At 53.0% G+C, this 23134-nt stretch overlaps 1 protein-coding gene across 2 annotated transcripts in view; it reads left to right on the forward strand.

Annotated features, from left to right (window-relative positions):
- Positions 1–2759, forward strand: part of LOC119102240 (oxysterol-binding protein-related protein 2) — a 40022-nt gene extending 37263 nt beyond the window's left edge. For both annotated transcript variants that reach the window (XM_037225605.1, XM_037225606.1), the window contains 3 exons: positions 329–549; positions 980–1111; positions 1435–2759. In XM_037225605.1, the coding sequence (XP_037081500.1) occupies positions 329–549; positions 980–1111; positions 1435–1537 (456 nt within the window). In that variant the 3' untranslated portion in view covers positions 1538–2759. The remainder of the gene's footprint in view (positions 1–328; positions 550–979; positions 1112–1434) is intronic.
- Positions 2760–23134: the final 20375 nt, after the last annotated feature.

Consider the following 23134-nt stretch of genomic DNA (forward strand, 5'->3'; position numbering starts at 1 on the left):
AGGTTGTCATCGTTCACTTCTTCCCTGTCCTAGTGCCTATTACAAGAGCGGGGGTTGGATAGTATGCAGGGGCCGGTGCGCCTGCTGTGTGGACCCCTATTGTGCTGTGACCCTCGGCCGTGCCGTCTGAGCACCACTGGCGGGCTGTGGCGCCTGCTGTGTAGACGCCTGTTGTGGTGTGACTCTCAGCCGTGCCGTCTGAGCACCAGCGGCGGGCTGTGACGCCCGCTGTGTGGACCCCTACCGTGGTGTGACCCTCGGCCGTGCCGTCTGAGCACCAGCGGCGGGCTGTGACGCCTGCTGCAACGCTGCGCCTGTTCGTCGACAGCCGGGTCCGGAGGGCGACGGGGACGGCCCGGCCGAGCTGGGCGCCGACGGCGAGGTTCCCCGCTGCAGCTCGCTGTACTCGATCGACATCCCCAACAGCGTGACGCTGTGGGAGGCCGACCCGCGGCCGGCTCACTCGCGCAGATACTACAACTTCACCAGCTTCGCCATGGCGCTCAACCAGCCGGAGCCGGAGCTGCAGCTCTGCCGCACTGACTGCCGGTGGGTCGGCCTGGGGTCACGTTCCGACCCCCCCCCCCCCCCCCCGTTCACGGGCCTGCAGCTGTCGGCACTACCGCAACCAGTGCGCACAACGCGGGAAAATGGCACGGGCTCCGCGCACTAACTAGCTGTTATCGCTACGTTGATCGAGCTCGTTGTTTTTCGTGCATGTCATGACCATCACCAGATCACAATGTCTGGTCAAGTGGCTGAACGATGCCGACTAACTAGCTGTTACCGATACATCGATCGAGCTGATTGTTTTTCGTGCGTGTCATGACTATCACGATATCACGATATCTGGTCAAGTGACTGACCGATGTAGACCGAGTCCCAGTCTAAAGAGCCGCGGCGTCCTGTGGTGTGTGCCGCCGTGTGTGCCGCCGGGCCGGGATCGGTCAGTACAGCGTCGCTCCTGGTGTGACGCCAGGCTGCGACCCGACATCCGGGCGCTGGAGGAGGGCAACATCGACCTGGCCGCCGCCGAGAAGAACCGGCTGGAGGAGAAGCAGCGCGACGCCAGGAAAGCGCGCGGCAAACGCAAGGACGTCTGGCAAGCGCGGTGAGACGGCGACGACGACGGGTGGAGGGGAGGAGGCAATGCTGCTGGGCGCCGTTTGGTACTGGGGTTGAGTCGAGCGTCGGTCATTAGTCGGCATGCACTATCGTTGTATTCTGATCGGAAATATCGATATTGTGTGGCACATCTGGCCTATGTGTGGACTGCTTTTGCCATGTATGTTGCTAATGCTCGGCGCACTTCACCGGAATTGCAGCTCGGTTACTTCTCACTTTGAAGCCACCCGGCAACGGCAACATCGTTGCCACTATCGCTAGGCTGCCTCATGGCCGCGCTGCATCATCGTCTGCTGTCACGGCTTTCAGATACTTCAAGCGCTGCAGCAACCCCCACGTGAAGGTGGACGACTGGCTGTTCACCGACTCGTACTGGGACGAGCGGCACTCGTCCCAGCTGGACATCTTCTAGCGTCATCTCTGCAGTCTAGTGTGGTGCCGTTGCCGGGCGCGCCTGCCCCGCCGAGAGCGTATCGTGGCGCACAGATGGCGCCAGTATATGTCCCGACCTGCGGCGGCTGGTCAAGGCGCAGCCAACACAGGCCGGCGGGCGAGCGGCGGTCTCCGGCACCCCGGAGACCAGCGGGCCCGGACTGGCCTGCTGCAGTGCTCGCGCCAGGCTGAGCGGTCGGTCTCTGGCGCCTCGGGGACCGGGGCCGGCCCGCTGCAGTGCTCGCGCCAGGCTGAGCGGTCGGTCTCTGGCGCCTCGGGGACCAGGGCCGGCCCGCTGCAGTGCTCGCGCCAGGCTGAGCGGTCGGTCTCTGGCGCCTCGGGGACCAGGGCCGGCCCGCTGCAGTGCTCGCGCCAGGCTGAGCTGTCGGTCTCCGGCGCCCCGGGGACCAGGGCCGGCCCGCTGCAGTGCTCGCGCCAGGCTGAGCGGTCGGTCTCCGGCGCCCCGGGGACCAGGGCCGGCCCGCTGCAGTGCTCGCGTCAGGCTGAGCGGTCGGTCTCCGTGGCTGCGTGCGTAGCAGTCTGTGAGGCGTAGCCAGGCGGGGCAGGGACGGGACCAGCACGCCCCCGAGCTCGACTCGGAACAGCCCCGGCCGGCTCGTACTGCCGGCCGGGGCGCAGAGCCTGTCCGCGGAGCCTCTCCTCATGGTGTATCTGTATGAACGCCAGGTGGATGCACCGGAGAGAGGTCCAGGTGGCGTGGTAACTGTTACTGGATGGTGTCGGGCCGGAACGTTCGGGGTGCTTATCCCCGAATTTAGCTGTTATGCCCATGTGGTGCGATATTATGAAGTTGGAATTTTTAGCTTTGTGACTGAGTCGCAGATGAACAACGTGTTTTGACATTCGCGTCTTTGCTTTCATTTGGGTACTTATAAGTGACTGTATCTGCAACGTATCTTCGCTTGCGCGACTAAGATTGGTCACTGTATGACCCCCGTCGTAAACTGAAGGATGTTACCATTTTTTATTCTTTAGTTTTGTTTTGTATGCGTTACGGAGTTATCAAAGAAAACTGGAGCTTCTACTCGACATTAGATCACGGTACAGCCTCTGTTCCTATGACATCCGTTTTTGTGCGGGCGACTCTCCCAAAGGTCTGTGACCGTACTTTGAGTTCGCCGTTTGTTTGAAGGATAGACATCATATATGCATCATGCTGACTGCAATAAACGTGTATGCCATGCGCCTTTCGTGCCTTTCAATTCATGGGCGACAACACTAAACACTTCAACGGTCGTGGGCGCGGATTAAACTTCATAATAGCACGAATGGGGTGAAAAACGTGGCAATCACCCAGCCCCCTTCACCAACGTTCGTGATACAGATGCAGGCATGCAACCAGGGTTTCACCAAAAGGAGGGGCGAGATTCGTCAGCCCATCACCTTGGGCGGCCAGGCGGTTCCGCTTGGGGTCCTCGAAAATGTGTTATCGGATCTGGCCCGGTCTTGGCGCTCAGTGGCCGGATTCAGGGTGGACGGGTCCATGCGAAGATCCAGGGGCCATGAATGCTTTTGGAAACATTGAAAAAGCCAAGCATCATTGAACATTTTGCAACGAGACGTTTTAGTTCTATTCGGACCTGCACCAGCATGTACAAACAGTTCTTTCTTGATATTTACCGCTTTCTGCAGCAAAAATGACATTCTTCACAGGGGCATTGTTTGTGGGATAGCCTCCGCCTACGACACTTCTCTAACACACTACATATATTTTGATCTTTTTACTTTAAGCCCCTGGAAGATGTGATGTTCCCAGTATATAGGTTTACCTCTCTCAGAGACTTATGTACCACATCTTCGCCCTACACTCTCCAGGCCAATCAATTTCACATCGTACATAACTGAATATACATAGTGCAGAGTTGCAGGCCAAGTGAGTTAAATGTGAATGGATACAGGATCGCCTATTAATGCGCGTTCCGTCCTGATGATTGGTAAGTGGTCTTCCAAAAGAGTCGCGAGCGTGGTTATGATGGGCTACGGTGTACGTCTCGCGGCGTATTGGTAACCTCCACAGCCCCAGGCCGCTGGACACACGTCTTGCGTGCCCGCACTCACCCACTCACACACTCCGGTATTCTGATCCCGCTCCCCACGCGCCGGCGGCCCGACCCAGATGCAGGTCACGTGGCCCCGGCCAATATTTGTGCACCACGCAGGGCTGCGGTGCATCGCTCTGGTCGAGATGGCCCGGGCCTTTTGTTGATGCAACCCAAACATGACATCGGTGCCGCTGATCCACCCGTCTCATGGACTCCTTTATGCCGAACGACTTAGTCCCCGTGGTGGGCCACGAACCTAACATTGTTTTACTCTAATTTGAAACCCGAATTTCTTTGATACAGGGTTTCATGAGAAAACGAAGTCAGGTATTTTTTGGCGTGGCGCCGTTAGTTCAGATGATAGGGTCAGTTCAGCTACAAAATGAGGAACACTACGGAAGACGAAAGTTTGCCGGGGCGAATCTTTAAATTCATTCTGTGCTGAACACAAATTATTGCTAGCACTCCGAACCGACCATCCCATTACTGGAATGCACATTCAGCTGATCCCTTTTGTCTCAGTCTCTCATCCAGACAGCACGAAAAGACCTTTACCGTGGCATGCGACTACACGACTATGGGCCGCCCTGCGACCATGCTGACACTATCAAACCAAGAGCCAAGTGACCTTATTTGACGAGTCATATACGAGGACCCACCACCACGCGTTTTTCCACACCACAAATGTGGTCATAACTTCAGCGCCCTACCGAAATCCGGCTTCCGACACGTTGATGGGTGTGTTTGCGCGGCAATATAGTTTTTGCGAGCATTTGCGCGCCGCGCCTGCTGATTGGAAGAAAGGCGATGCCTGTTAACTGCCCATTTACTGCCTATTTTCGTCAAGAGATATTTCTTGTGATCTAGAAAGCAGTCAAGCATAGTCAAACTCGGATGGACGCGTGACATTTATCTGCACAATTGTAACGTTAGAGGACAGTTTGAGCGTCATCTGGAATCATGTGGCAAATGCGCCACAAATTTCTTAGCCGCGCTCTTTTGTGGCTGCGGGGATTTCAACGGGCTTGGACTAAATCAAACCTTCAGACTGCAGGGGAGAAGTAGTTTGTCGTGTGCGACAAAGGATGACCCCATTTAGCAATGAGTTGTCTTGCGCATTCAGGTCAGACTTATATTGTAGGCTGGCCAATCATCACTTTGTAAGGTCGAGGAAGAATTAGCCTCCGTGAAATTAAACTGACTTACATAGCACAACATACATCAATCCAACCGAAATTTACGCGCACGCGAGGTGCGTAGCAATAATATAACAAGAAGCACGCATGCGGTGGCACTGTTAATGCATACGTGAGTGCATTTTCTTCGCTAGTTATAACAAATTCATCTTCACCGCTATTTTTACAACGCATTGTATGGATTTATTTGAAGCATATTGCTCTTAGCCTTCATCTCATACGAGTATAGTCAATGTAAGTTGTTTGATATGGGTTCCTTTTAAGCATAATCAAGCATTGCTGAGCATAAAAGGTTATCATTTTGTTGATGGTTGTAACTGTGGATGCCATGACATGGTTGAATTAAGAAATGTTGTACGCCGCCGGAATTCACACCAAATGTTTCTCACGCCGCCCGCGAGTAGCGCACAAGTCGTAACTCGAATTAACACGGCACTGTTTTACATAGGGGCGCTGGGCCATATATCCAAGAGTAAGCGAGAAAATTTGAGTAAATTTTGTGATTTGTATGGATGGTTTGGTCACTAAGCCTCGTAAGTGGATCCGTTGATGTAGCCGGATGTTTACTGCGCCATAAACACAAAACATGCATGTTTTAGTTATAAACCATCGCGCCTGTCAACATAATAACATCCCTCTTCTCGCGAGAACAGGGATGAGCAGACGCGGCTTTTTATTACGCGTAATAAAAAGTCGTGTCTGCTTTCACCACCAAATAGAAATTGTAAGTGCTGAGAGGATGAACGATGCAGTAAAATGTATACGCCTTGGGCCATAAGGCGCGCAAAGGGTCAAACTGAGAGCTCAAAACGAGAAAGCTTCAAACGAGAGTTAAAACTGAAACTCTTTAAAGCACAGACAGGACCTAAGTCCATCAAACTAACCCCGTCCCGGTCCACCACAACCGAAAATATGTGTTGATGCCCATGGCTGCCATGGACGAGTAACTTCGGCGCTCTTAGGCGTCCTCAAGAGGGGTACCTATACTTTCCGATCAGTAGGGGCACGTTTATCCAGTGCCTTCCCCTCCCCCAGGTCCGCCTCTGCCTGTCTATGCTGCTTAAATCAAATATTATGTCAAGATGACCTAAAATTCAAAATATTAATTGTCTTCGTCAAAATAAAGTGGGTTAAGCACGCTGAAACAACGGGGGAGGTCGCTGAGCCCCCGGCCTGTCCCCCCCCCCCAATCATTTACAAAGATTGACACCCCTGCGTGGACCCAGCCTTTCCGTCCACGCCCAGCACCAAATGGCTGAAGAGGACTATCCGCGTAAGTGCGGACACTGCCGACATCTCGTGGATGCGTCATGAACTACGCAAATGAATTACAAAATATCGAGAGAAAAAACAAAAAGGGCACCAAACGCCCTAGGGCGCAGTGACCTCTAGGCCCGGTTTATACCTGGTCGAGGTCTGGTGGCTACGCCCGGACTTATTCAACTTTGTATACCTTCCGCTGGTTTTACGTCAGCAACGCACCACATGGGTGTTCGGACATGCAGCTTGTCTGAATGTTTCCAACGTTTATGATTCTTGGACATGGCTTCCCAGTTTAACAACAAAGTGGCCTGATATGACGACAGCCACAGGACTCACAGCCACCGGCGCAAACGCAAATGTGGCGCGGTCGCTGCAAATTACTGTGCCAATATTGGAATACGAGAAACTTAAGGTTCGTCGAGGGAAAAAAAAGCCCTTGCATCGGGCCACAAAAAAAGAAAACGAGAACCCAGCCAGATCCCACCGGCGTTCTGCAGCGGCATTTGCGGTAAAAGGTGCAGTACAGGTCCAGCTGGGCACAAAGTGGGCTACACCTGAGCAAACCGCAGCTTAATACGCTTCAAGCAGGGACACCCTGGCCCTGGCGCGGTCCAGGCCAGGCTGCGTCGCTTTGACAATCTTCCCAGACGGTGGCACAATAAATTGCTGGATGGGAGGTTTGTGTTGATCAGTTGAGGGCGTTGCATACTGCCAGCGCCATTGTTAATTGCATGGGTATCGTGTGGAGCAAGGCAGGCTTTGTGTTGATCAGTTGAGGGCGTTGCATACCGCCAGCGCCATTGTTGATTGCATGGGAATCATGTGGAGCAAGGCAGGCTTTGAGGATCAATTATTTCAAGGGGCGTTCGTCGTGGATCATGTTTTTGTATTCAAGCTCCAAAAGCATTGCATGCCTATCGAGACCGACGCAGCCAGGATATGAATTTGCGTAGGGTCTGCGTTATATGTGCCAGTGAATCTTTTTGAAAACTTTAAGAACATGTCGGTGCGAAGAAATCTGACATAACATCCATTCAAGCATGACCTTACTCCCAACCAGCAAACTGTAATCAAACGTCTTTGCAAACATGGCTGTGACTTCCTGCTTGGCGTCCCGAGCCGAAAATTGTTCAGAGAACTTGTGTCGTTAGGAAATGTACGCAGTTAAATTCTAAAAGCATTGAAGAGGTTCGCACTTCAATGCCTCGTGAAAACGGCTATTATCTTGCTTTTAGATTTACTTCATGTTACAGTATAGTTCCTCGCGATATGATGCGTGTCGGTTGTCGTCACTGTCTGTCTGGACATCACATTATCATTGAAAATATCACTGCGACGATCTCCACTCACCCATGACGTTGTCATGTATTGTCCTGTAAGCACATATCAAGACCACACACATGGAACATACGCAGCCACCCGACGAACCTCCGTTTCGAGCCAGTCTCAAACATGGCCGCCAGTTTACGGCATATTGCGTTACGCCAGCGCAGTGCAACCGAGCGAGCTCCAGTGTTGACTGCCAACACTGATGCCGCAGAGAGGCAAGCGTTCAGTGCCGCGCTCTGACCTCCGACCTGCGAGTGGGGCCTCGGGGGCTCCTCGGCTTGTTTCCGGAATAGCTTCTGAGCGGTTTGAGCTCAGTGCCTGCTATTTTTACACGCAGATATTTGAAGCTTCTGTCTTCGACGGTTGGCGATCTCTATCTGGAGGCCATATCACTGACATTTCTCACCAAAGTAATACACAACGCCTATTTCTAACAAAACATTTACTCCAAAGACGTTTTCTAAGCTGGTTTACTGCCTCCATCACTCAGCGGTATATTCCTGTCACCTCTGGCTGCTTTGCAAGGCCTGGCCGTTCAAGGTCAACCTGGATAAAACTGCGATCCTTGTGACCAGATTTCAACCTTGAAAAGTTGTGCCTACCGATGCCCGCTAGTTTTCATCGCATAAATTTTACCCAATAACCATTCAGCGCTGTTTTCCTCCTTGTTGTATCATGCTTAGTCCCCAAGGTCACAGAAAGGCTTCAGACATAATGTGTTAATTTGGCCATATTATGACTTGAACTTCAGAAGTCACATTCATATTGCTCAGCAGCATTGACTTTTGCTCAGTCACGCGTATCTAATGCATATCGGCGAGCGCTTTCCAATGCAGTTTCCATCGTGGCTCCTGTTTCTAGTTCTCGAGATCTTAGCCTCTGCACATTCCCCGTATGGTGGAGGTAAACAAGTCCTAGGGCATGTGTTCCGCTGTCCCCTCCCCCTTTTGACCTCGGGTTCGCCTGCTGGCCTCTTACTCTTCGCTGCATATGGTGCTCAGACACGACACGCTGGAGATGAGTGGTCTGTCGTCTGGTATTTGTGCCTTGGTCTCGGCACTGTTGGCCCTGCGCTGGCGGCTCCAGTTCGCCTGCAGCAGGGTCAGACCTGGCGGTTCCAGTTCGCCTGCAGCGGGTCGGATCCGGCGGCTCCAGTTCGACTGCAGCAGGGTGGGACAGACCTGGCGGCTCAAGTTCGCCTGCAGCAGGGTCAGACCTGGCGGCTCAAGTTCGCCTGCGGTCGAGCCAGACCTGGCAGTCCCAGTTCGCCTGCAGCGGGTCAGACCCGGCGGTCCCAGTTCGCCTGCACCGGATCAGACCCGGCGATTCCAGTTCGCCTGCAGCGGGTCAGACCTGGCGGCTCCAGTTCGCCTGCGGTCGGGCCAGACCTGGCAGTCCCAGTTCGCCAGCAGCGGGTCAGACCAGGCGGTCCCAGTTCGCCTGCGCCGGATCAGACCCGGCGGCTTCAGTTCGCTTGCAGCAGGTCAGACCCGGCGGCTCCAGTTCGCCTGCAGCGGGTCAGACCTGGCGGCTCAAGTTCGCCTGCGGTCGGGCCAGACCTGGCAGTCCCAGTTCGCCAGCAGCGGGTCAGACCAGGCGGTCCCAGTTCGCCTGCGCCGGATCAGACCCGGCGGCTTCAGTTCGCTTGCAGCAGGTCAGACCCGGCGGCTTCAGTTCGCCTGCAGCAGGGTCAGACCCGGCGGCCGCAGAGGCTGGCCGGACAGCGGCCACTGCGAGCGCTCGCCGCAGCTGCCTCGAGCGCCTCACAGAAGTGTTCGAATTGGCCGACGGGCTGCTCGCCAGCCGGCCCCGCTCCGACGGTGAAGGCCAGCAGCCATGACGCCGGCAGGCTGCGGCAGGCACGCGCGTGTCAGCCGGCTGCATGCACGACACGGCTTGGTAATGGTCTCTTACAGTTATCCCGCCTGTAAAATGCTTGATGTCTTGTGTGAGTACATTCTGTGATTCATAGCCTGTGACGGCATCCTGTAATCCAAGTCCTGTAGTCAAGATGTGTCCTGTCTGAAAAAACTCTATCATCGATGGTTTCGATTCAGGACATGGGCTTTGGTTCATGATATTCCTTCAAGCTGACCCATGGTAATGCTCACGGGTGAGCCCGAAGAGAAACTCAGTTAAACCCGCCGAGAATTATTGCTGTGAAGACAGATAAAGGTTGCAACAGTGTTGCCACCTGGCACCATGCTGCTTTACCTGATAAGCCTGGCGTACGGTCCGAGGTTCAGGCGGTCGAGGATCCGGAAGACACGACAGAGCAGCTGGGCGCCACAGCGACTGTCGCCCGTCTGCACGGAGGCGAGCAGGCCGGCGCCGGGGGGCAGCTCCGCAGGACGGAGCCCGTCTGTGGAGCGGACGGTTAACACAGCACAGCAAGTCACAGTGAATAAAGATGAGGGCCCCGCGGAAGCTCACCAGATGAGCAGAACGGCGGTAACTGATGGCTACCTCATGCTGATGGTGTCGGATTCACACAACTTTGCCTTTTGTGTTACTGCTACTTTTAAAAGCAATAGTCGTATTATCACTTCTCGCAGCATTAGTCAGGCTTGTGTAATGGCATTGCTACCCATTTCCCAGTAACAGCAAGCTTAATTGCATCCATTCCATCCATGGATGAAAGAATTGCTCGAACTATCGTCCTCCATTGGTGTGTCGTTGTTACGCAACGATTCGGCCAGCCGGTGACTATCCGGTCGTCGCCAGGCCTTCAGTCACTCCTGAGAAGAACATGATGGTGTTTAGCTTTCCAGTCCTGTATGCAGGACGACTCGAATTCTGTCTTTCTGTCCTTCCCGCTTGTATTAGTTGGTTAACTGCTGGACACGAAGTCAGAAATCCTTGATTGTGATCTCAGCAACTCCAAGGAGGAACTTTGGGCTGTGGCCTAAGTTTGGCTAAAACCCAAACACCATCCAGCCTTTCTCAAGACTCAATAACACCTGACAACGATCGCATATTTATCTGACCGCAACGTTGTGTGCACACGAACTAACAATTTGTTCATCCGTGAAAATAAGGACTCGTTTCAATCCTTCCGTAAACCTACCCATACCATTTACGTGAGCGTCACCAGTCAGCTGACGACCAAAAGCTTCCAAAAGCTGCCTGGACACCACTGACGTCACCCCAGCTTGTGACCCGCTCTCAGAGCTCACCTCGAGGCGTCGCCGGCGGTGTGGGCGCGGGGGTGGCGCTGTTGGCGTTCGAGGCGATGGTCAAGGCGTAGGCGAGTGCGCCGGCGAGAGCGGTGAAGCCCGTCAGCGACCCGACCAGGCCGCCGTAACATTCGCACCGCCCGCCGCGGGCGGCGGCGCCCCAGCCGCCCGCTGGAGCAGGGCCGCGCCGCGGGCCGCTGGCCGGGGGCCGGTCCTGAAGCCGCTGCTCCGGGGCACGCCGGCCAGCCTGCCGCCGGCGGCCAGCCGCTGGCCCGTCAGCCGGACGCTGGTGTTCGTCCGGACGGCGAGTGGGCTCCCGGTGTTGTCCGCTGCCCAGACGCCGCGCCATCCGGCAGGTGGCCGGCAGCACGGCGTCGGGGACGGGCAGCGCGTCTCGCAGCGCGGCGTGTAGGCGCGCGGGAAGCCAGCGGTCGGACTGCCAGGGGTCCGACAGCGGGTGCAGGCTGCGGCCCGTGCCGGTGGTGGTGTTCGACAGCAGCTGCTGCACCAGCGCCAGGCCGAGTGCCCCCAGCGCCACGCTGCTCGTGGCTAAGCCCATGAGATTGTAGGCCGTGCAGTCGCACCCGCCGCTGTGCCGCGCTGTGGAGCCTGGCGATGCCTCCAGCCCCTCTGACGTCTTGCTGCCTCCTCCGGAACCACGGCGGGTCGGACCGCAGCTGGGAGAAGAGCAGCCAGGCGCCGGGCTAAAGTCATGCTGGAGAGACATGGGTCTCTTCGGACCATCGGGCTCCAAGCTTGCTTGGTTCGCTTGCAGCTGAGGGCTGAATGTGTGGCGATGTCCAGGGCCGTTGACCTCATCGCGGCGGATGTCTTTGTGTGTCGAACATCCTGAGCCCGAAGAAGCAGTGCCCTTACCTCCTGCTCGGTGCCCGTTCCATCTTTGATGCAGCGGCGTTGCGCCAAGGTCACTGAGAGCCTCAAGTCGCCTGGTATACTGAGCTGGGGGTGCTTCTGTCGAACCTTGCAGGCCCATCAGCCGACCGAACAGCGTTAGTAGCATTACGGTTGTCACCCAGGAGAAGCGCACCATGTCCACATCTTCCCCTTTCGTTACAGCAACGTTCCTATCACTGACGCACCGGTGTCATTTCGGGAAGCCAAGTCCCCTGGAGACCACCACGTGTAGGTGAGCTCGGTGTGCGCCACCTCACCCTGGGCTGACTGACGCCACTTGGTAGCAGCTCACAAGCAAGGTTCGGCGTAGTCGGCAGCAGCTCAACACCGAGATTCGGCGTAGTCGGTAGCAGCTCAAAAGCAACGTTCGACGTAGTCGGTAGCACCTCACAAGCAAGGTTCGGCGTAGTCAGCAGCAGCTCAACACCAAGGTTCGGCGTAGTCGCTAGCAGCTCACAAGCAAGGTTCAGCGTAGTCGGCGGCAGCTCACCACCAAGATTCGGTGCAGTCGGTAGCAGTTGGTGCAGCCAATTCACCACGGTCGGTAACCATCACCAGATAGACTTCGGCACGCTGCGGGTCTCCCCCACCAGCCGTGCACCACGTGAAACAGTCGCCTCGTCTCTGCGCCGGTGCCGGGCCCGACCCGCCGCGGCCCGCTCTCCGCGCCATTACAACGGCACAGCGCGACTCCGCTGCAGCTGCCGACCGGCGGCGGCGGCGCGTGGCCGCCGAGCACGCGCCGGGCGGCGTGCCAGGCCGTCCGATGACTCCAGACCGGTGCAGTGAGCAATCAGTCTGGCCACCCAGGCTTGGCGGCTTCAGGGTGAAATGATAAGCATCTGCGCTGAACGTGCTAAGCAAGGGGCTTCCACGAGCAGGGGGATGGGCAGGGGGGCGTTGGGAATGGGCTGACTTGGCCTGCGAGTTTAGTGTTCAAGCTTGTGAACTCCCGAATCATCTAGGTTGGACGCCACGCGCTGACGATGGCAGACTTGCTCAGAAATAAGTCGCGAACATGCACGCGGTCCGGGAAAAAATTAGGCAGCATCTGCTGCTACCAAAATAAATGCGCTCTTTAGTCTGTACATTGTGTCGGTAGAGAAGGCTCGATGTAACCAGGCGCAATAAGGTGTGCACATTGAGGAGGTGACTTATATTAAGTATTGCACACCATTGCAATGCTTAATGTAAGCCACCTTTTGAGATAAACCTCCTATTGGCATTAATAGTACAAGTCAATTCAAGTAAATAGTACAAGTCATCATTGGCATTCCGCGTCCATCATCTGGAATTCCCCGTGTATATTGTGATTGCCTTGGCCGTCCCACTCCATGCGTTCCCTGAACAGCAGCTGCGCATAGGAAAGCGAGCCAGCAAGACATACAATCGGTCCGCACCGCTCGACCTCAGCTGGCATACAGTCGGTCCGCACAACTCGACCTCAGCTGGCATACAATCGGTCCGTACAACTCGATACAATCGGTCCGTACTACTCGACCTCAGCTGGCATACAATCGGTCCGTACTACTCGACCTCAGCAGGCATGGCTGTTTAGGTCCCCATGTCGCCGCTCGCTATACTGGTCCGTTATCTGACTTACGACGGCGAATATGAACTGTGACGTACTAATAGCCAGACAAGCATGCCAGCCGGCGTTACCTCCGGCTAACACCGTGTGATTGGCTGGCCCCAGGACGCCGGGCGGTCCTTGCGCGTAACGTAACAGCTCGCATAAAGCCAGATCTCGTGACGGTTTACGGCCTCGGGCCGAGGGATGGAGGAGTTCTGAGCGGGTGCACGGCTGTGGTGATTGCGCCTGCGTGGTCTGCTGAGTCGTCGCATGTCTCGTTTTGTTACGGCAAGTACATCCTCGTCGGATAGACCGAGACGGAGTTGGCTGTGTCGGTGCATGCACCTTACATTCCGCTACAACATTTGTGAGCATAACCGAGTTATGATGCTTGCCTTAAGGTGAGGCATATCTATTGCAAACGAAAATACGCTTCTTGGTAGGCAGGGTATGGACAATCATGACATCAGCTATCTAGCTTTTTGTGAGTCCTTCCTCTTCCTTCCCTCCCTCCATCAACCTGACTTTTGAGCAAAAAAATGGGATGACCATTTTTGTGCCTTTTTTGTTCTTCATATTTGACAATGCACGCAGACATCCACGCTCGGCGCACGCAGTGTGCTGCTTTATTGAGACAAACATTACTGGTGACCATAGCTACATCTCACCGCTTTGTTGGTGTCCGTCACCGTGGTCAGCAGCGCCGGGTCAGGGATTCCAGACCACGCGTGGTCTAACGGCGACTGCATCACACATCAGCGGTGTCCCACGCGAAACATTCACTGACGCCCTGGGGTACGTCTCGCGGCGCACGCACGCACCACACGGTTTGCCACGCGAGCACCTTCATGACGCCCCGGGGTATGACTCCGGCGCATCACGCACCACGCGGTGCCCCACGAGGGCAACCTTCACTGACGCCCCGGGATACGGCTCCGGCGCATCACGCACCACGCGGTGCCCCACGAGGGGCACTTCACTGACGCCCGGGGTATGGCTCCGCGCATCACCACCACACGGGCCCACGGGTACATTCACTGACGCCCCGGGTATGGCTCCGGCGCATCACGCACCACACGGTCTGCCCCACGAGGGCACCTTCACTGACGCCCCGGGATACGGCTCCGGCGCATCACGCACCCACGCGGTGGCCCCACGAGGGTTACCTTCACTGACCCCGGGAACGGCTCCGGCGCATCACGCACCACGCGGGCCCACGAGGGCACCTTCACTGAGCCCCGGGATACGGCTCCGGCGCATCACGCACCACGCGGTGTGTCCCACGAGGGTACCTTCACTGACGCCCCGGATACGGCTCCGGCGCATCACGACACCACGCGGGCCCCGAGGACCTTCACTGACGCCCCGGGGTATGGCTCCGGCGCATCACGCACCACACGGTCTCCCACGAGGGCACCTTCACTGAGCCGGGCCACGGCTCCGGAATCACACATAACCGGTTGCCCCGATGAGCACCTTCATGACGCCCCGTGGGTATGGCTCCGGCGCAATCACGCACCACGCGGTGTCACGAGGGCACCTTCACTGACGCCCCAGGGTATGGCTCCGGCGCTGGCCGGCAGGAGCCCGGCAGCGTCACAGCGCCTGTGCGTTATGACACGGCACTGCTCCCTCGCCTAAGGCAGGAAGGTGGAGGCGGCGAGGCCAGACCCGCTGACGGCTGCTTCGCCTAGGCGCCTCTGGCGGGGCCGCGCCCGAGGAACTTCCGTTGCCGCTGCGCCTACGCGAAAGCCGGCTAGCATCCTACGCTTAGTACTGATCGCCAGTCTTTGCAAGGCTATGTAGCACAGCGATACGTGGAGCTGTATTAAAAAAGAAAAGCTACCTTTCGTTAAGAGGCCCCTATGTTGCCGCGGAGGACTGAACAAGTGACAACTGACGTCAAGCACGGTTAGCCATGAACTTGGTGCACACGGTCGCGCGTGCTGCCCATGAGAGTCCGTACAGATGACAATCCGTGGGTCCAGATCAGCGCGGGGTTTTTGGTGGTCGAGGCCAAACAAACTGTGCTCGGGGGTGGAGTTAACGCAGTTATTTCAGCGCACTGCCACTGGTATGCAACGCGCAAAGATTCATGAGTTGTACAGCTCACAATCCCGCGGCTAAAAATAACGGTATCACAGATGCGTGTCGTGTCATGGACCCCGGCTCAGCTGTTCATAATATTACCGACATGCCACTTTGGCGCTAAGCATAGCAACGCAAATAAATGTCTCAAGAACGCACATACGTGACTCGACGTGACTTCGCTTATTGTGACTTTGCAGACAGGTAGGGAGTAGCGACCGGGTGCTGTCGGCCCTCCGCACAGGTGCGGACCGAGCACGGCCGGCCCCGCAGACAGGTACAGACGGACAACACTGGAATGTAGGCAGGTACAGGCCGAGAACGGCGGGCTGCGTTGGCAGACACAGAACGAGCATAGCGAAATTTAGAAAGGCATGGACCGAGCAGAGCGGCTATAATAGTAATAGCCTATGCCTCGAGGCACGGATCGTACACTGTGGTATGTGGATATTACGCACCTTCCGTGCATGGTAGCTACGTACACAGAGACGGAACGAGTACGGCCGTCCCTGCAGCCAGGTGCAGACCGAGCACGGCAACTTTTGTGGACGGATGCAGGTGGCCACGAGGTCTCTGACCTCCTATCTTGAACAGCGCAGTGTAATACAACTACAAGGGCGTTGAAAACAAAAATGTAGCTCACCCATTCTACCTCACTCCCCGACAATGTATCTGGCACATTCAGCGCACAACAATTCCCTGTAGCAGACAACAAAGTTGTCACGCTCACATCTCACTTGCACCGCCGACGGTGGAATGCCCACGAGGATGAGGCCCTATCATTTCGAAGTACGTTGGCTGGCCGTTTGAGTTTGTCAAGTACATCATATTGCTTGTCGTTAAATTTTACGCGATCACATTGCTGATCACATCAGTCTGCCACTAACAGTCTCTCATTAGGGGTACGAAGAGAGCCCGACATTTCGGCCGTCCCGTTGCGAAAAAGTCACGTGTGTGCATTTTCACTTGTCATGCCATGTTTCACTTTCATGGTTTGCCGAATAGACTCGCAAAGCACACATCATATTTGCCATAAAATTGCAGGCTATCAGCCCACTGGTCATATGTACCTTCCAACAATGGCTTTTTCACTCAGTGTACATGTGTTTCAATGTTCTGGTCGACTATTAATTCTTATCCGGCAATCAGCCGCCTGCCGCGCATTTAGATCTAGTAATCAGTGACGTCACCTAACGTTACGTGAAGTTGAGACAAGAATCATCGAATGCTTTACACTTCCGCATATTTGTTTCCAAGTCGCTAGAGACTTTTCCCCAAAGGTCTCTTCGGGTATTTGGTGGTATTTTGCGGCTCTAGAAATTTCCCTAGTTTTGCCGAGGCCTCGGCGGACAGGACGAGCCGTGGTACCGGGGTCTCGGTTTTGGTGGCAAATTCAAGGTGGTGTTAAGTGGAACGATCGTCACGTTGTGCATGTATATGTATGAAGTCACAACCAAACACATGCATTTTGTTTGCCAACTATGAAAAGCTTGCCTTCATAGCGGCCAATAGTGTGGAAGGAGAACGAGTAACTTTTTACATTGAGCCCTATAGCCCAAATCATGATCATCACGGGTTCGTAGTTTCTGGCGTTTTCATCTGTTTTTAGTCTATCAGTCCTTACTGCCTGATATGTACAGAACTATGACGCTCACCTGGTGTAAACTGAGCCCCTCATGTTGGGCCTAAGTTTTCTTTCTCCATGTAAAGCCTATCTAGGCCCCGATCCGCACAAAAAAAAATGCACCCAATCCGCCAGAACCTCCAAAACATCGCTGCATTGACAGGCGTGCTTGAGTGTGCTGAATTCAGTTAAGGCCAAATCCACTCAATTTCCTGTTTTTTGTGAGAAAAGTTGCTGAAGTGTGTTCGTGACAACGCGCGGACGTTTGCGACCCTCCCCCCCCCCCCCCCCCCGACATTGGTGCGCCGAGTCTCATGTTTGAATGTGCCTTACTCATGTGGTATCAAAATGCACTTAGTTTTCAACTTATCTTTGTGTGAGAAAGGTTTTTGAAGAGTGATTGGGTGAATAACTTGCAACATCTAATGCCTAGAAATAAAGGTCGTGTTGAAATTGATGGTGCCTGTGCATCAGGGATGCGGGAACTATTTTCAAGTTAGGGGGGAGGCAAGCTTCAAAATACCAAAATGAGCCGCTAAGATTAAAAAGTGGTCCACACCCTACAAGTCAGAGTGACCCTTTAAGTCAATAGTGGGTCCTCTACTAGCCAGAATGGGTCTCAAAAGTTCAGAATGGGCTCTGCATGGCAAAATGAGCGTCCCGCAATTTATAATGAGCACTGTTCAGGCTAGAATAAACCCATTACAGATCAACATGGAAACTCTACGAGGCAAAGTGGGTCTCGTTAGGCCAAAATGAACTCTTTGCATGCCAGAACAGACCCGCTTTAGACCAGGATTGGTCCTCCAGTCAACAGTATTCTTTCTTTTCTCTTTCCGTAGATGCACCCACGCCTCCGACGCGCAACAACAATTCAACATGCGCAGGGTGATAACCAGAAAACCGCGAACGCTAAACTTACAAGGTAGAGGAGCGTGTGTGTGAACCAACTTGGTTATTCAATTTTTATATAGATAGTCAAAATACCTATTGACCTTTGGCCCAAATAAGGTCAAACTCGAGATCGTTATGCGAAGTGCCTCCAGACCCCTTCACGCAGCCGTTTTAACCCTAAAGACCTGTTCCAGGCAAAGGGCCACAGGCGTCTATGGCAGGTAAGTGTCCTCATTTGGACTTAAGAAGGTCAAAGTGAGCAAAAATAATTTGATGACCTATAGAACCTGTGGGCTTCGAAAATATATCGGGAACATATGAAATTATATTAGATTGTTGAGTTTTTGATATGCGTTTGAAGGAATGCATTATAAGGTATATTCCTAAGAAACGGTTGATAGTGGCTATTTCAGGTTAGTGGCCTCCGCCATGCAGGAAACCCAGATAACATGTCTCTTAACATCCCTGTGTTAAAAAATCAAAAGGAGCGCCAGAACTACAGCTTAAAGCACGTTCTTCACTGAAACGCAGTTTGTTTCTGACCTCTTTCTGACAAAAACTGACTGACTTGGTAAAAACTGTCTGACCGACTGGGAAACTAATAGAAACTGACAAAAAACTGACCAACTAAAAATAAACCGTCGTACTGAATTAAGCTGTCTGATTTCATACTTGACTCAAGTTCGATGGAATTTGTCGCAATCCGAACCAAAACCAGATAATTGTCTAAGGAAGTGTTTCATAGATGTACCTATCGTTTCGTTTAACATTTTTTGTCACAGGCACGGGCCTAGGAACTGGGGGGGGGGGGGGGCAGAGGGAACATGGCTCCCCACTTTTCAAGGTGGGGGGGGGGGCGGCAATGTTAACTGCCCTCCCCCCCCCCCACACTTTTCAGATTAAGGTTGCATTTGGCTTGCTTTTGCGCTACATTAACCATCCATGCCGATTTACCAGTTCACCAGCCATCTTCCTTAAGATGCGTCTTGTTTTTCGTTTACTCATAGGCCAGCGCTTAATGTTACAGCCGCAAAGCCGACGCCGCACGGACTGGAGACTGCAACGCCGGGCGTCGAGGCTGCCATTGCTATGACTTGCGAGTACGCATGTTCAGCATCATATTTCGCAGTTTTCTTATCAGTAATCAGCTATGACAGGATCTTGAGCATTTTAAGACGAATGTGGGTTAGCCATGTTAATGTAAATTAGGAATCCCATTTCATCTATAATCTACAGTCAGGGGGAACTGAATAGCTCTGTAGAACACAGAAAAACACGGAACTGGAATCTATGTGACAACTATCGGACTACCTGCGGTGATCAGGGATGTTGTTGCGTCGCTGGGGGTTCTTGTTCTGATCCGGGGCTAACTGCACAGGTCAGAAGGCCTCCCGTGTCAGGGATGGGAACAACGTGATATGATATATCCTTCTTATGGCCTCCGGATCGGCCAGGAGATCCCGCCCCGTGACACTAGAATGATAGCCAGAAGACACTTCGCGATGGGACGGAATGGCCCTTCAGCTCTTGACCGGAAACAGTAATGTACCCCTGGTGTTCTACTTAAGAGGTCCTTTGCCCAGGAGGGAATAAGGGGTCTCATTATTGTTGAGTAGAGTTGGGCTCTCATTATTGTTGAATAGCGCGGGTCGAAATGAATTAAAAAACGAGCAAGGTCATGCCATGTTTGTCTGAGAACGTTCATTCTTTCAGAATGTATCATTGGAACAAATTACATCAAAAGGGTTGCACATGCCCGCCCGCAACTTCAAGGGCAATGACAAGGAGGGTCTGGGTTGCAGCTTCCGTCAAATCGAAAAGTTTCGGCCACTGCAAGTGCTACCAGGCGGCGGGCGCCGTATCAGTCTGTCTTCTGGACAGATGAATAGTTGCGAAAACACGAAAATAGACATTTTACCTTTACTCTTCCAGTTCAACCACCAGATTCCAGCCCCACTTCGCGGTGCTTTAAGGGCCAATCCACATTTTTATCAGTCTAAAAAGTGTACACGTGAAATATGCACTCAGACTGCCTTCTAAATACAATATCTGACGTCATGAAGCGTCCAAGGATACTTTTTCAGAAGCATCTTCATTTCCGTTCAACCGTTGGTCACAACTTAATGCTAGCTGCTAAGCCGACGCTGCGTGGTCTACGGAGACTGCAACGCCTGGGGTCGAGGCGTGTGTTTCCAAGATTTTCGAGTGCGCATGCTGAAAATTACGTCACACAACTTGTATTGCTACTTGCTTAAAGTGTTTAAAGGTAACTATTTTAGAAGCGTCATCATTTTCGCCCATCGGTGGGGCACGGCCAAATATTAGCTACTGGGCTAACGCTCCGCGGACTATGGAGACTGCAACGTCTGGTGTCGAGGTTTTTTTTGCTAAGATTTGCGAGCGCGCATGTTAAAAACACATTACATAAATTGTATCACTAATCCATTCTGACTAAATGGTGAACATTTTCAGACAAACATGGCTTGCCTATGCTAGTACACACTGTTGGCCACTCGATCTGCAATCAAATTTTCATCTTCAAATTTGGACCAAACGCATCGATCTACAATCTACTTTCGTGATGTCCTCAATGTCTGTAGAACCCAGACAAGAAATTGACGACGCTTCTAGATGCCATCGGCTTAGAAAGAGTCAACTAACCATTGCAAATTAAGAGCGTCGGTGACTTCTTCCACGAAGTCGTTCAACGCCTGACTTCCGCAGTTTATTGACCTTAAAATGCAAACAGAATTGAGCTCACGGTAGCTCCTGGCTTCTGTTCAGTTACAAGGTAAAAATAACAATAGAACGAAGAAAGCCTTGCCACTTGTTAACGAGTAAGCTATACCCGGGGATTCTGGGGGGGGGGGGGGGGGTCACGATAAGATGGTCTTTTGCCAACCTCGTGTTCCTCCTTGGCAAGGCTCTGGCTTCGCCGCTGCTTACACACAAAAGCAGATCAAGTCGTATACGTTGCATGATGGGCAATGAGGCGTCTGTTGGGCCAATTCATACTTAATGCAGACAGCTTCCTAGGGGCTATTTTTCCGCGATGGTGTGGTGTGAGGGAATATACTCTGGAAAAGATACTGTTGCAGGTGTCCAACGCGTGTTTCATGCACCATGTAGTAGTAACGCTGGTCCAAAAGCACCCATACGATCAGTTTGCAGTCAGTCATGCGGGAGACCCCCGGGTCAGGGCAGTGGCCACCGACGACGGACAGGAGCAGTGTCCAGATAAGGAACCTATGGGCCTTATTATGTGGCTTGATTCTTAAAAGAGAATCTCCAGTTTTATGGCTTTTGTCTTATTGTATCTAGCAGTTTCAAGCTGCCGAATTTGTTTCCGCCTAAAATGCTGCCACAAGTATCTCTTGAAAAGCAGTCAGCGCATTGAAGGCGCATGAAAAACCTGTCGCACTGTAAGCCATCGATCCACTTTCAAAATTATCACCAGCCTGTATCCAGGCCGTATTTAAGCACCTACACTGTGGAGGCAGACGCTTCCTTAATGACCAAAATGCCTACCCCATCGTGGAGTTTTACCTCCCCAGGAGACACAATGTTGAAATGAACAAATAACCTAGGAAAGCTGGATAGTCTTATTTGCCAAACGACAGATGAATCGAATAGGCAAGATTGTGCACCAGTAATAAACAGCTCTAGATGCATATCTAGCATAGCAGCCATGACATTTGAATAAAGAGCAAGAACAACCTCCATCCCTACCCCCCCCCCCTCCCCGGTCATGGGGTTTGCTTTCCAGAAAATGTTCCTGAAGTACACCCTGAGATTGCACCCCCCCCCCGCCACTTTTTGAAACGTTCCTACGCCTATGGTCGCATGAGATTGAACGATTTCCCAGCAAGTGCTTTTGCTGGCGGTCATGGCCTCGCTTTGAACTGCCGTAGGTCAGCGACCTGACCATGTACATCTAATTTCCTACACTTAAAGATCCGTTGTCCATTTGCCTACAGCTATGCAAAGTTGGGCGCGACGGAGCCGCGCCAAAACTTGATCGCTAATGCAGCCGGATGTCTACCTTTCCATAGAATCTCATGCTTGTCGTACATAGGTGTGCGCAGCGGTACAGTTTCGCGAAATGAGTTCGAGGGCTAAACAGCGAAAAATGGCCCAAGATATCCCCAAAATATGCCGACAAACAGGTTTCTCTCCTGATTTTGCCAATTTCTATCCCAAAGTTGAGGGATGTAGCGGAAGCTAGCCCACATTCAGCCCACATTCAGCCCAGCCCAAATTTGGCAGCACAAATGTAGGGAATTCCCTTTACCGCCAGTATCTCCCATAGGATAAGGAAATCATGGACTGGCGAAATGTCACCTGAAAGCTCTCTTTCGGCCAAAGACAACAGCGCACAGAAAAATCACCTACCTTGTCTAGGGGAAAAGCTATAGACGATCCGAAAAATCATGTCTATGGGGCGGCCCCTACGATTTTCTTCAAAATTGCGTTATCGAACCATCGACAGATACGTATCAATCCGGCTGAAGAAACCCTATGGGGCATTGATATTCAGGGGGTCAAAAACCCTTAGAAAACATATATAACGGGGTTTGGCACTTACTTAACGGCAAACATAGGCCGAGTTGCATGTCAAATGAAAGCACGTGGCATCCCAAATGCAGACGTGCAAACCCAAAACCCCTATCTTGTCTAGGGGGAAAGTTATAGACAATCTAAAAAAATCATGTCTTTGAGGCGGCCCCTACGATTTTCTTCAAAATTGCGTCATCGAACCATTGACTGCTACTTATCAATCTGTCTGAAGAAACCCTATGGGGCATTGATGTTCAGGGGGTCAAAACTCCTTAGGAAACATGTATAACGGGGTTTGGCACTTACTTAACGGCAAACATAGGCCGAGTTGCATGTCAAATGAAAGCACGTGGCATCCCAAATGCAGACGTGCAAACCCAAAACCCCTATCTTGTCTAGGGGAAAGTTATAGACAATCTAAAAAATCATGTCTATGAGGCGGCCCCTACGATTTTCTTCAAAATTGCGTCATCGAACCATTGACAGCTACTTATCAATCCGGCTGAAGAAACCCTATGGGGCATTTATATTCAAGGGATCAAAACCCCTTGGGAAACATGTATAACGGGGTTTGGCACTTACTTAACGGCAAACATAGGCCGAGTTGCATGTCAAATAAAAGCACGTGGCATCCCAAATGCAGACGTGCAAACCCAAAACCCCTATCTTGTCTAGGGGGAAAGTTATAGACAATCTAAAAAAATCATGTCTATGAGGCGGCCCCTACGATTTTCTTCAAAATTGCGTCATCGAACCATTGGCAGCTACTTATCAATCCGGCTGAAGAAACCCTATGGGGCATTGATGTTCAGGGGGTCAAAACCCCTTAGGAAACATATATAATCGTAGGGGCCGCCTCACAGACATGATTTTTTCGATCGTCTATAACTTTCCCCCTA

Source organism: Pollicipes pollicipes, unplaced genomic scaffold (genome assembly GCF_011947565.3).
Source record: "Pollicipes pollicipes isolate AB1234 unplaced genomic scaffold, Ppol_2.1 Scaffold_5724;HRSCAF=6776_pilon_pilon_pilon, whole genome shotgun sequence".
NCBI classification, from domain to species: domain Eukaryota; kingdom Metazoa; phylum Arthropoda; class Thecostraca; order Pollicipedomorpha; family Pollicipedidae; genus Pollicipes; species Pollicipes pollicipes.